At 38.1% G+C, this 12,001-nt stretch overlaps 2 protein-coding genes across 2 annotated transcripts in view; both read left to right on the top strand.

Annotated features, from left to right (window-relative positions):
- Window positions 1–7,365, top strand: part of LOC122079107 (E3 ubiquitin-protein ligase At3g02290-like) — an 8,874-nt gene extending 1,509 nt beyond the window's left edge. Inside the window, exons 4-6 of the mRNA XM_042645358.1 lie at window positions 2,512–2,938; window positions 3,261–3,370; window positions 6,922–7,365. Of these exons, the coding sequence (XP_042501292.1) occupies window positions 2,512–2,938; window positions 3,261–3,370; window positions 6,922–6,948 (564 nt within the window). The 3' untranslated portion in view covers window positions 6,949–7,365. The remainder of the gene's footprint in view (window positions 1–2,511; window positions 2,939–3,260; window positions 3,371–6,921) is intronic.
- Window positions 7,366–9,747: 2,382 nt separating this feature from the next.
- On the top strand, window positions 9,748–11,940 carry LOC122079941 (DNA polymerase zeta processivity subunit). Its single transcript, XM_042646740.1, has 5 exons — window positions 9,748–9,872; window positions 9,961–10,041; window positions 10,144–10,256; window positions 11,064–11,253; window positions 11,606–11,940. The coding sequence occupies exons 1-5, from the start codon at window positions 9,842–9,844 to the stop codon at window positions 11,803–11,805; spliced, it is 615 nt and encodes a 204-aa protein (XP_042502674.1). The 5' UTR covers window positions 9,748–9,841; the 3' UTR covers window positions 11,806–11,940.
- The last annotated feature ends 61 nt before the right edge of the window (window positions 11,941–12,001 follow it).

The raw sequence follows: 12,001 nt of genomic DNA, 5'->3' as shown, positions 1-12,001 counted from the left end.
TAGGTAGGCCCCAAGGAGTGAATTCATGACCTCTTAATTGTGAGGTGTTGGTGTTTGCCAACTAAGCTATCCCCTTGGGGTTGGGAACTCAGATGTTGATCACCTTCCACTGTCATCTTGTATATTTCTTTTCAGTTTTCCTCTCTTCTCCCCTAATTTGACATAGTAACCCATTGGGAGTCTTCAGTAAGAGTTTACGTTGTCTGAGGAGCTTCTAGGTTTTGCTGCTTATCTTTAACTCTTAATTCTCATGGCAGTGGAGAGGTTCTAAATTGTGTTCTAGTCTTCTAGATGTAGTTGGAGAATTCAAATTTCAAAACATTGCTAGTCTTTGTTCTGGTTGTAACTGATCCATTGCACATAGCCAGTGTGATCAATTGGAGCGTGGTGCAATGAGATCTGGAGAGGTAAGGAATGATGGAAGGAAAGTGGTACAGGTTTTATTCACTGGATTGTAATTTTCTCAAAAGAGGAAGAAGGGTGACAAATTTGGCATAACACCTCCCCCATCTCCCCACTCCCCACACCCCCCCCCCCAAAAAAAAAAAAATGTTATAACTTGCAGAATGCAGAAATTTGGATATTTGATCAGGAGAGTCTCTAGTTGACGTGAATGTGGAACTTGTCAAGTTTTCAATTTCTGAACTTGCTATTTAAGTATCTAGGAAAAGAGACAATATAAAGTGCTTCCTCCCTCCCTTCTGTTTTTTTTTTTTTTTTGGTAATCATTTGTTTGATTGATTGAGGTTGATATGATGTTTCCTAATTTTTGTGTCTGTACAAGTCATCTTATTCACCAAATTAATGAAAGCTAGACCTCCAAAACCTGAAGCTTCAATTGAAATTATGATGGAATTTGGGCCACATGCGCTAGATAGCCTGATATGAGGATGTTATTGTGATGCTGCAAATTGTGTTGCCTGTATAACTCAGCTCCTTTTTCTTGTTCAAAAAATATTTTGAGAGGGGAGGTGCGAGAGGTTGGTTTTGGTGAGAAGTAGGAATGCCCCTCTGTAACAGAACAGTTTACATTCTTCTAAAGAAACCAGAATCCTGTCACCGTAGTTTAGAGAACCTTGCAGAAATTACCTGTTTCATTGTATATCACAATCTGGCAGCTCTGGTTAATCATTTTTGTATTGGTTTAGGTAGCCAAACATTGATTCATCTCATTCTGTAGTTGAGGCATGCACCAATTCTAATGTAGGACTAGGTTTGACAAGCCAAACTAGACCCAAACAATAGGATCTTGTAAACCAAAGAATAACCAATAATCACCCAACAGTAGACAGTAGGCAACAGTTCAGAAATAATAGCTAAACAGTCCTTGTAAACCAGCAGTTTAAGCACAGAATTCTGGAATTCCTGAGAACATAAGTATACCAGCAAATAGGACTAACCAGTAACAGGTATTTGATAGAAACAACTCACGACCAGTCAGGAAAGAACACAGAAACGGGTCAGCCAAACCAGATCTGGAATCTGGGCAGAATAACACACTCGGCCAGTATGAAAGTAATATTAGATCAGTCAAACCCCTGGTCTGATGATCCTCAAACTAGGATCGAACCCTCCCCTAATCTGATCTAACAGTCGACCAGAAGTTGAGCCCCATCAGGTGGCTGATTCCTCAGGTCAGTGAAAGGTCGGTAGGTAGAAAACTGGGTTTCTAAAACCAGAATTTAAAAATAAGATCAGATTACTTATATTTCAATATCCTAGGTCAGAATGACCTCATACTTGGATCGAAGGAAGCCTCTAAAGAGTGAATGACTCGACCCAAGTTGTAGTCCAAGCCAGAAACCAGAAGTGCTTCAAACCGCAGAAACCGATTGTGAAAATTAAGAATTTTTGGGCAGAATTAAATGTCTAAATACCTGGACTGTGGAGCAGTAATAATACTTGTAAAACACTTGAGAAATAAGAAAGAAGAAACTGTAGAACCCTCCTGGACTTCACGCCGCAAGGAGTCGCTTGGATCAGACACCAAACCCTTCTTCCTTGATCAAACACAAAGAGCAGCCTCAACAGAGACCAGCGGCAGCAGCAGCATATTTTTTCATTCAATAAAAATCGTGGGCCTTAGGTATGATGCCCTTCTTTATTTATAATGATGGGGGGTAGTGTTTACAAAAATAGAAACTCAAAGCTTCGAATTATTGACTGACTAAACTACTAACATATAGTTACTAAAACTGGAAATTGTAAACAACTGAAATTAGAAACTAATTTAAGACAGGAATTAGAAACTAATTTAAGACAGGAATTAGAAACTAGATCAGAACTAATTAAGTAATTAATAACCCCATCAGCAGCCCCAAACCGTGGGCTGTCTTGGACCAGATCTGGTCGACCCAGTCAGCCACTTGGGTTGACCCTCTTGTACCTCCTGGTGTAGACCCTCGGCACTGCATCAAATTCTAATCAAGATTGTGATTTGTTATTGCATATCTATGATATTTGAATTTCAGAGATTAGTTTGACTTATCTTTTGTTTCCAACTTTTCACAGTACACAGTGTTATTCCGAAGAGGGGAGGTGCATGCTATCTCTTCATCAATTCAGGGGGCTACTTTGACTTCAACATCATCAATTGACAATTCTATGTCTGACATGTACCGTTCTCCTCCAAGGCCTCTGCCTTATGATGCTGATCCCAGACGTTTCCGTTTGCAGCGTGATGGGCTGGTCTCAAGGCGTGAAAAGGGCTCTAGTCATTTACATGAGGAATCTGAACCACTTAGATTAAGTGACACAGATGCAGATCAAGAATCTTTAAGTGCAGGAGACAAGTGGAACGGATCAGATTGTGAAGGGGGATCAAAAGAACGTCGTTCTGAATCCTCACTGAAGCACCCATTGGCAAAAGTGATGGGTGGGGTGGGATATGTTTATTCTTCCGCAGAAGATGAAGATGTCTGCCCTACATGTCTTGATGGTACAGTTTCTAAGTATAACTCTTATGTTCGTGATATAGTTATTTTGGTCATGCTTAATGTCTGTGATTTAGTTGGCATGAGGGAGGGTGAGGGAGGGTGCCATATTATAAAATCTGTCAGTACATATTGTGGGTCGCTTGGTTTAAACTAAAGAAAAAGTTAATACCACTTTTTGTTATCAACTATTTGTATAATACTAGAAAGGGTTTCCACTTTCCATCATACCTTTTGTATTCTTAATTCTTTCGGATCAGAAAACTCCATGTTCATGTGACTAATACTGTTAATGCTGCTGATTCTTCATTGTTATTTTATTTGCAGAATATACTCCAGAAAACCCCAAGATAGTGACAAAATGCTCTCACCATTTCCACCTTGGTTGTATATATGAATGGATGGAGAGAAGTGACAGCTGTCCAGTCTGTGGAAAGGTAATGCGTCTCATCTTCATATCTGGTGAACTTATTTGTTCATTCTGCAAAATGACCCTTTATGAATTCGTAAGCTAGCTGGTTTTCTAGTGTAAGACGCATTGCCATAGCTCAGGTATATGCAATTTGCAAATCGTGGTCAAGCCACTTGACCACTTGACCAACTATAACCAGGTTTTGCCAGTGTTAGTATTAGTTGTTTCTGTTCAACTGCAGTGTGCCTCATGCAAGTATGTCCAGGTTGGTTTACATTAGCTTTTAATCTAATTGAGCACACAAGTTCATAAAGCAAGAAACAATTATCATTCTAGTGGTTCAAGTGTTGTGCTACCCTACTTGAACTCTGTTATTGTGATTCCAAACCTTGGCTAGGTGGGTCTGAACTGTTTGGGAGCCTGGGGTGAGTGATTTTAATACTCCTTAGTTCATGTTTTTATGCACTCAACTAATCTGACCTCAAAGAAAAACAAATAACAAATTATAGAGGACAACAAAGTTGCATATGTGCGTGTACAGAAGTGTATGATAAATTGTGATTGAAGTTTGGCAATCATTATTGGCTGTTTTAGAAATAGAAAATCTTTAGATTAATCATGGGTATAGGTTTGTTAAATAATTATAGGGATTTATTTATATAATGGATGGTATCATATTTTTCTGCGCAGAGCAGCACTATTTAATGTGTTGACATTGAAAGCTCTTAATTTTTCTTTTTGTCAGTTAGAAGTTCTTTAATCAATGTTTTGAAACTAAAACTTGATAAGCCAAAATTACAGTATGAGAATCTGGAACCTATCAACACTAGTACCCAGAAGTAAACAATTATGAATGGACTGTCCTTTTTTTTTTTTGGATTATCCAATATCCAATCTAAGAATGATTTTGTTCCATTGAAAAAAAAAATCTCACAATGATTTCAGATTTCAAATTTTTTGTTGAAAAGTGTCTTTCACATCATTCTGGCTACCCTTCACTCTCTTACTTGGGAGAAGATGCAGAGGTTGGATGGTCCTATTGGGGTTAACAAAGGATTTGTTAAAATTTGCCTGATCCACATGACCAATTCTGTCCTGCCTGGTTAAGGAATATATTTTCTGATATCTAGATTAGACAAGGACAATTTGTATAAATTGAGAACTGAATCAATTCTGGGTTTGGCAATTTGACAACTAGACTCCTTTGTCCATACTTGAGGTAATTAGATATATTAGCTTAATTGTGTGAAGTTATTTTGTTTAACCATTAAATTGTGAGTTCAAATCTTGTAAATAGTATTTTTGGGATTATTCTTCTCTCATGTATCAACCCCACTCAACCTTATCCCAACTTAATGGGGTCGGGTACATTGATCCTATTTCTCCAATTTTATTCAAAGTCATACAAGATTCCAGTCCTAGGCTATGCATGTCTTTCCTCACAGTCACCACTTCTGCTATTATTATTTTTGGCCTACCTCTAGCTCTTTTAGCTCCTTCAAACTTCAATTTGAATTAAATCACTTCTCCGTACTGGAGCATCCAAGGGCCTTCGTTGCACATGTCCATGACACCTAAGATGAGTTTCTTGCAACTTATCATGAATAGGGGTAATGCCCAAATTTTGCTCTAATTTGTTAATTCTGTAATTATCTTTCCAGTTTTACCATGCATCCACCGCAACATCATCATTTCAGCCACATTAAGTTTGTTTAAATGTGTTTTCTTTACTGCCCAACATTCAGCGGCATATGTCATTGCCGGTCATGTAACTGTTCTATAAAATTTTCCTTTGAGTTTAAAGGGATATGCCGATCACACAACACTCCTCCTCATTTCATCCACCCTATTCTAATTCTTTGTATCATATCATCCTCAATATCTCTTTTTGTATTCATGATTGAACCTTGGTATCTAAAGTTATCACTTTTTGGTAACTCTCTATCATCAATTTTCACCACCCCACTTTCATGTATCTTTGACAATAATAAAAAAGAGCGTAACAGTGCACAAGGCTCTTACTAGTGTAGGGTCTGGGGAGGGGAATATGTACGCAGCCTTACCCTCGCTTCGTGTTGTTTCCTGATTTGATTATTTCCGAGGCCCGCCCTCTCATGTATCTTTGACACTAATACCCTGTGGAAATTAAATATGATAATATTGGACAAGCTGGCGTCAGACACAAACAGCACAGATTAAAAATGGATCAGACATGAACATACGTTTTTGTCAGAAATTCAGACCAGACTTGGTGAGTTGGACAAATGGCAATGAACATGATGCAGTGTCCATCCTTGACCTCAAGTCGTTCGGATTTTTGCCACCACTAATAATAACTCAACCTGGGCCAATCAGGAGGTGCTTCTTGCTCGTCCCAACCCAGATTGACTGCATAAAAGAGCTAGGGTTGGCATTTGAATTCACTGGTTGGAAGAGCGTGTGTGTTATATAAATGCATACATACTTGCGCAACCCGAACTTGGGTCAGTTGGTCATCTCTAGTTAAAGCTAGAACCTGAAGCGCTATACTAACACAACTTAAAAGTTATGTTAGTTTTTTTTTTTTTTTGGGTTAATTCTGTCCCAGGCAGCATGAAGATGATATGGGTGAAGGGTCTTCAAGGTTCAAATTATAGTAGCTCCTGTGTGGAGTCCTTCGTTGGGGATTAAAATATATTTTCTTTTTTGACTGTGAACTGGAAGGAGTTGTAGAGGCTTTTTCCTACTGGAAGGAGTTGTAGAGGCTTTTTCCTTGTCTAATCGTCTATGATTTAGACAGAAACTATAGTGTTTTTACAAGATGTTAAATATTTATATGCAAGAAGATTCACATGAGGTAATTGGTTTGAGAGTTCAGACAGTGCAAGGAAAGCAAGCCATTTGACATGGTTATAATACTATGCTATTGATAATCCGGCAGGAAAATTTATGAACAAAGTTTCCCTCATGTGAGGATCTTGTTTCTGTCAGTGTCTTAATTCAGGTTATAATACTGACAGCCACCAGTGGGAAGTATTCAGTATAGGGATCTTCCTAAATGTTGAAATTAGATGGGAAGAATGATTTTTTCTTGGAGGAAAGTAAGCAGGTGGGTGTTTCTTGGTTCATCTAAATCTAGAAGTCTGTAGCTGCCTGCTTTTGTGAGTTTTTGGTTGGTGGAGCTCATGTAGGGAACCTTCTCTTTACATTTATGGTTTAAAGTAGGTAATGTAAAGCTTTTTTTAAACTTGGAATCACCTGCCATGATGTAGAAGCTCCTCTGCTAGGATTCAACCTCACCTTTGAGCCCAGTGACCTTACTTAGGGGCTCCCAAGAGATGCATGAGTATGGTGTACAGTTTCTATCTAGAATAACCCAGGAATTGCTTTATGGAAGACATGGAAAGTATTGAAGTATTAGTTATTGTATGCTTATGCATCCACTATATGGAGATATTCTCCTTAGAGAGCACAGGGGTGTGAAACAACGACATCCATTCTTGTGGTTAATGTTGACATGGATAAATGCTTCCTTTTGAATTTTCCATTTATACTGTACTTTATTCTGAATTATCGTTCAATTGTTTGCTTATCTAGGTAATGATGTTCGATGAAACTCCTTGATTTCCCTTGAAAGCTTCAATTAAGAGATGAAGCCGGCAGACAAACAAGAAATTGAAAAACAAAACAATTGTAAAAGTCTTTGTGAATACCCCAGGTGAAAGAAGTCTTCATCAATGAAATAGTTATTGAGAGAGGTTCTGAATACCCTATTGTAATTACATGTTTGAAGATGCATGTCTTTCTCTTCCTATCTTACACAGACCTATCTGGATATGCTTTCTTTAAATTAGATTTATTTACAAGGTAAATGAAATTTGATGGGCTGAAGAGGAAACTTGGAAAACATGGTATGGAGATGTGCTTATTTCCCCCCTTGTGTTATAGGCAGGGTTATCAGAAATTCTACTACAATACACAGAAACAAGTGTTGATTGAATTGGATATTTCATAATGAAGCTTTGTTGATTTTACCAAGAATTTTTTTTTCTCTTTTATTTATGGAGATATTGCTTATCTTTTTTATGGTGCATTGGGTTGGGTCTATGGTTCCCCTTGAAACATGAAGTTAGTTTGGCAGTGATTGACCCTCTACCAGATCAGTATGCCATGAAAATTTTTCCTTTCCTCCTCAACCATGGATTAAGTTGCCGATTTTGATAACGATCTAGATTGGTCACTTTTGCCCTTACTTTTCACAAAAAGTACACTTTTTTTTTTTTTTTTTTTTTTTTTTTTTTTTAACAATATTACCCCTAAAACCGATAATGATAACTGATTCACATCGGTCAGGTATTGGTATCGGTGTCAGAACCATTTTCTCAACGGAACAGGGATTTATCAATTGGTAGATTAGACCTACGAAAGGAAGGTTCAGTAATGAAGCTGGGTTGGCTCTCATTTCACCATTTGCTTTTGGGATTGAAAGTGTGTAAGTGGGAATGCTTAGGATCAACGAAACTTAAAAATGTGAACATACCAGACATTTTTTTGCACATGGAAGCTGGAAATTTTCACTAATATTTTTGACACATGGAGAATTGAAAACTGAATTACTATGATGCTCAAATTGAGAGAGAGAGAGAGAGAGACAGGCCATCGGCTAGACTATAAGAAGGTCAGGATATCATATATTGGTGCTGGAGAATATCATTTGGGGCTACAGAGTTGGTGGTGGTTGTAGCATTGTAGCTATGGTTGGTAAGTTGTTGGCTGTGTGGCTGTTGGTGTTAGTAAGAGTTCATGTTGCTTTCGTTCCTCGCTCCAAGAGAGAGAGAAAGAGAGAGAGAGAGTATCCGGCCGGTCCCAATACTGGAACTACAGAACACAGGACAGAGTGGAACCATCACCTTTAGTCGAGTGGGGTGGTGGTGTTTATTTCAGCAGGCTCAACCCTTTCACATCACAAACAACTGGTATCGAAATTGGCCATTTAAAACGAATCAAAATAAATCGATTTGTTTCTAGTTTCAAAATCTAGAATCTTTTCTTGATTTAGTTCAGTTTCAGGATTGAATCCATCAATTCGAAATGAAAATTACCCATCTTTTATAATTTGTTCGCTAACTTTGATTTTTCCAAGCAGGATAAATCCTACTTTTATCCTTTCTTCCCAATTATCTGCTATTTTATCTCGATTCAAAAAATAAATAAATAGTCGAGTTCAATCCAAAAATTCTTCAGACCCAAATGAGGTTTTAAAGATGGGCATCAGTGGTACTCACTAAAAGAAATATTTTAGAAGTTAACATGGACTAGGGCTTTGTAGAGAATGCATAGGAATTCGAAGCTTGCAGATTGCTCTTAAGGCCTGCAACAAGTAAGGCAGTTGATGCTTGCAACCGTAATCATGATTTGGACGGATTGCAAAAAGAATTGGTCTGTTTTTAAATCAAGGACAAGATGAGAAGCCATAGACGTTATAGACTTTGAATCTGTTAATGTTGTTGAACAATCTAGGGATAAGATAACTATAGTCCATCATTGAGTCTACATCCTCTGTAGCCATTGCAATGTCTATCATCTAACTAATTATGTCCAATATAGGGACAAGATATCTATAGTCCATCATCGACTCTACATCCTCTGTAGCCGTTGCAATGTCCATCATCTAGCTAATTATGTCCGGATGAACAAATGTAGGAAGCGAGCATATGTATACTACTTAAGGGTGTCAATGGGTTGGCTCAGCCTGGTTTTGGTGTGGGAATGGTAAATGCGAAACCAAACGAATAAAAATAATTTGGTTCAGAATGGTTTGGTTTTGGTTTGGCTTCAATTCTTGCGTCGATTTATAATCAAGTTGATTTTGGTTTTTTGTCTGGTTTGGTTTTGATTTTCCATACAAAACAATGCAAAACTTAGTATTTTAATGAATTTTGGATTGTTTCAATTTCTTACGGACTTGATTTTGGTTTCAGTTTGGGTTTTGAGTCAGTCCAGGTTTGGTTTCTGGCCCATTTGGTTTCCGGTGTAGTTGGATTTGTTAGGAGTTTACAATATCCCAAAGTGAAATCGGCCCAATAAACCTTCGATTTGGTTTTGATCTTGGTTCAATTGACTTGGTCTAGGGTAGTTTTACCGAGGTTCATCTTAATTAGTGAAGACGGAAAAAAGTTTTTTCAAACACCAGGACTCAAATCGGATTAAACACCAGATAAAAATCAAACCGATCTGATTCAGTTCTGATTTGGAAAATGGACTCCAATTTCATTTTGGTTCGGTTTCAAACCAAAAAAAAAAAAAAAAAAAATAAAAAAAAAAAAAAAAAACCCGAACCGTTTGACACCGTACGCTTGTGGGTCACCGAATTCCGTTACAGGGGATTTGACAGATCATATAGAATTATAGATAGATACCAATGCACCGGTTAGGAGTTTGTGTCTGCTGCGCGGTGGTAGTGCGGTGTATCCTGATCTACGAAGACTCGTTTGAATTTTGAAGCAATAGTGAGAAAATGGAGCGTAAAGATCAGCAATCCCCACAAGGTTTGAGCTTTGATCATAAAATCATTCTTTGATTCTGTTCTTCCTGATCGAAATCGGAATTACTAACCTTCAATCCCTTTCAACTCAGAGGAGACAGCTCGGATTCTTGTGGAATTACTAGAAGTCGCCATCAATTCGATTGTTTTCCTCAAAGGGATTTATCCTTCCGGTGCCAATCTCTAATCTCAAAATCTCAAAATCTCAACTTTCTCAATCAATTCTTTCTTTCAATTGAGGCCCTAGTTTTTGAACTTCATCATCGTTGTTGCAGGTGCGTTCGAGAGGCGGCGTTATATGAGTGCTGTTGTTCACAGGGCTCGGCACCCTCAACTTAGAGATTACATCCATTCTGCAGTCACTGGACTTCGCCCTTTTATCGAAAAGGTTTACCGCCTTTCTTACTTCAAAATCTGTGGCGTTCAAAGTCTGAATGAAGGGGACTTGATTAGTGTATTAAACATTTTAGTTACCCAGTTAAGATTTGCTCCAATTTCTTTCTGAACTAAATTCCATATGAACCAGACGGAAACTTTGTTGAAGAGCAAAACAGAACTTGAAATAGAGGTTGCAAAAGCCATCACCACTAGTCTCCGTTTCAGCTTTTAGAGGGTTTGGTAGAGAAGGCCTTGGTTCTACCAACTGTTCACTATAATGTCTGATTGGGAAAATGGGAAATGCATTTAAATCAAAGGTTAGTTGATAGGGTCGGATAGAAATCCTGTCCCTAGCTCCAAAAGTCCAGCCATGACTCACTTGGCCTTCTTTTTTCATTTCAATAAAGCTTCATTTAATTGTGTGCACCACTACTAAGAGCCCTGAGGATAGGTCACATCTACATGTGAATCTGCATAACACTCTTGACGTTCAGAACAAAATGAAGCTTAAGTCATGTGGATCTAGTCTCAATAACTTTAGGTTGCCTAGACCAATATTTTCCACCATTCTTCTTCATCTATGTCAATTCCTCCAATGACTCATAAGGATTCTATTTCTCCTTAGTTCAATTGCAATGTTCAAGAACTAGGATCCGCCCACATAGGCAATGTGTTATCTAGTGCTATGCTTGTTCATAATAATATTAAAATTTGAATGCAAATGGTGCAACCATGCTTTGTCCTCGTGGTTTGTCTTACTCTGGTGTTAACCCTCAAAGCAGCTCTAAGGAAGACTCTTTGTATTTTCTTCAAGCAGGGATTGGTGGACAGGGTGGCAGTTGTGTTCTTCAACAGTGACAATGTCCCAATTGAGAGATTTTTGTTCAGACTTATGGTGAATCAGTCCTACAGGTTCAGGGTGGAAGCAGCTGACCTGGAGTTCTCTCTTAGGTCATTTTTGATGAAGCTCTCAGTGTCTGAATCCCTCACTAAGGTTCTCCCTAGGGGTATGCATGTTCTCCAGATTGAAGATTTTTGTGGCATTGTTACATAGTTTAGTTTACTTTCCAGTTTGTTACTCTGACTTATATTGCAATTCAGCATGATTATTTTTGGAGTGAAAAGGGTGCTCAGTGTAGTTCGGAATGCACCCTCTTTTTCATTTTAATCAGATAGAGGTTGATGATGTAGGCAACCATATTTTGGCTCTTCATGTTTTTTAGAGGAATTTTAAATTCATTTGCATCCACAAGCATCATCGTAAACAAGATGGTATACTGTACCGCGATAATAATAAGATTGGGGTTTGTTAGCATTTTTTCGACATTTTGAGTTCCTAACTTCAACCTCTTTCGACAGGCTGCAATTGGGAAATAACAGCTTATTTCCGCACCCTCCCTGAGGCTAGAACAAGCAAGGAGGAGTTGTGGGTTCCAACAGACACAGATCAGTGGCAACAGCCTCCTCTAATAACCCCAATCAAGTCTATGAAATGTGAATCTCTGAGTGTGCAATTGTATTTAGAACATCCAAGTGTGTCTGAACCAAAACCACAATGATATCTGAGCACCAGCTTTGGAGAACCAAAGAAGAGCACCCCACCTTCTTTTTGGGGAAAAGAAGAGCTTGTAAAATATGACCTACAATTACAATTTCTGAAATGAATAGTATATATTCCTCTTCTTTCTACTCAACAAGAATTAATTTCAAATTTTTTTTTTTCTCCTTCTAAAGCTATATAACGTGCTTTGGTAA

This window comes from Macadamia integrifolia, chromosome 5 (genome assembly GCF_013358625.1).
Source record: "Macadamia integrifolia cultivar HAES 741 chromosome 5, SCU_Mint_v3, whole genome shotgun sequence".
NCBI lineage: Eukaryota > Viridiplantae > Streptophyta > Magnoliopsida > Proteales > Proteaceae > Macadamia > Macadamia integrifolia.
This window is presented reverse-complemented; position numbering and strand designations above follow the sequence as displayed.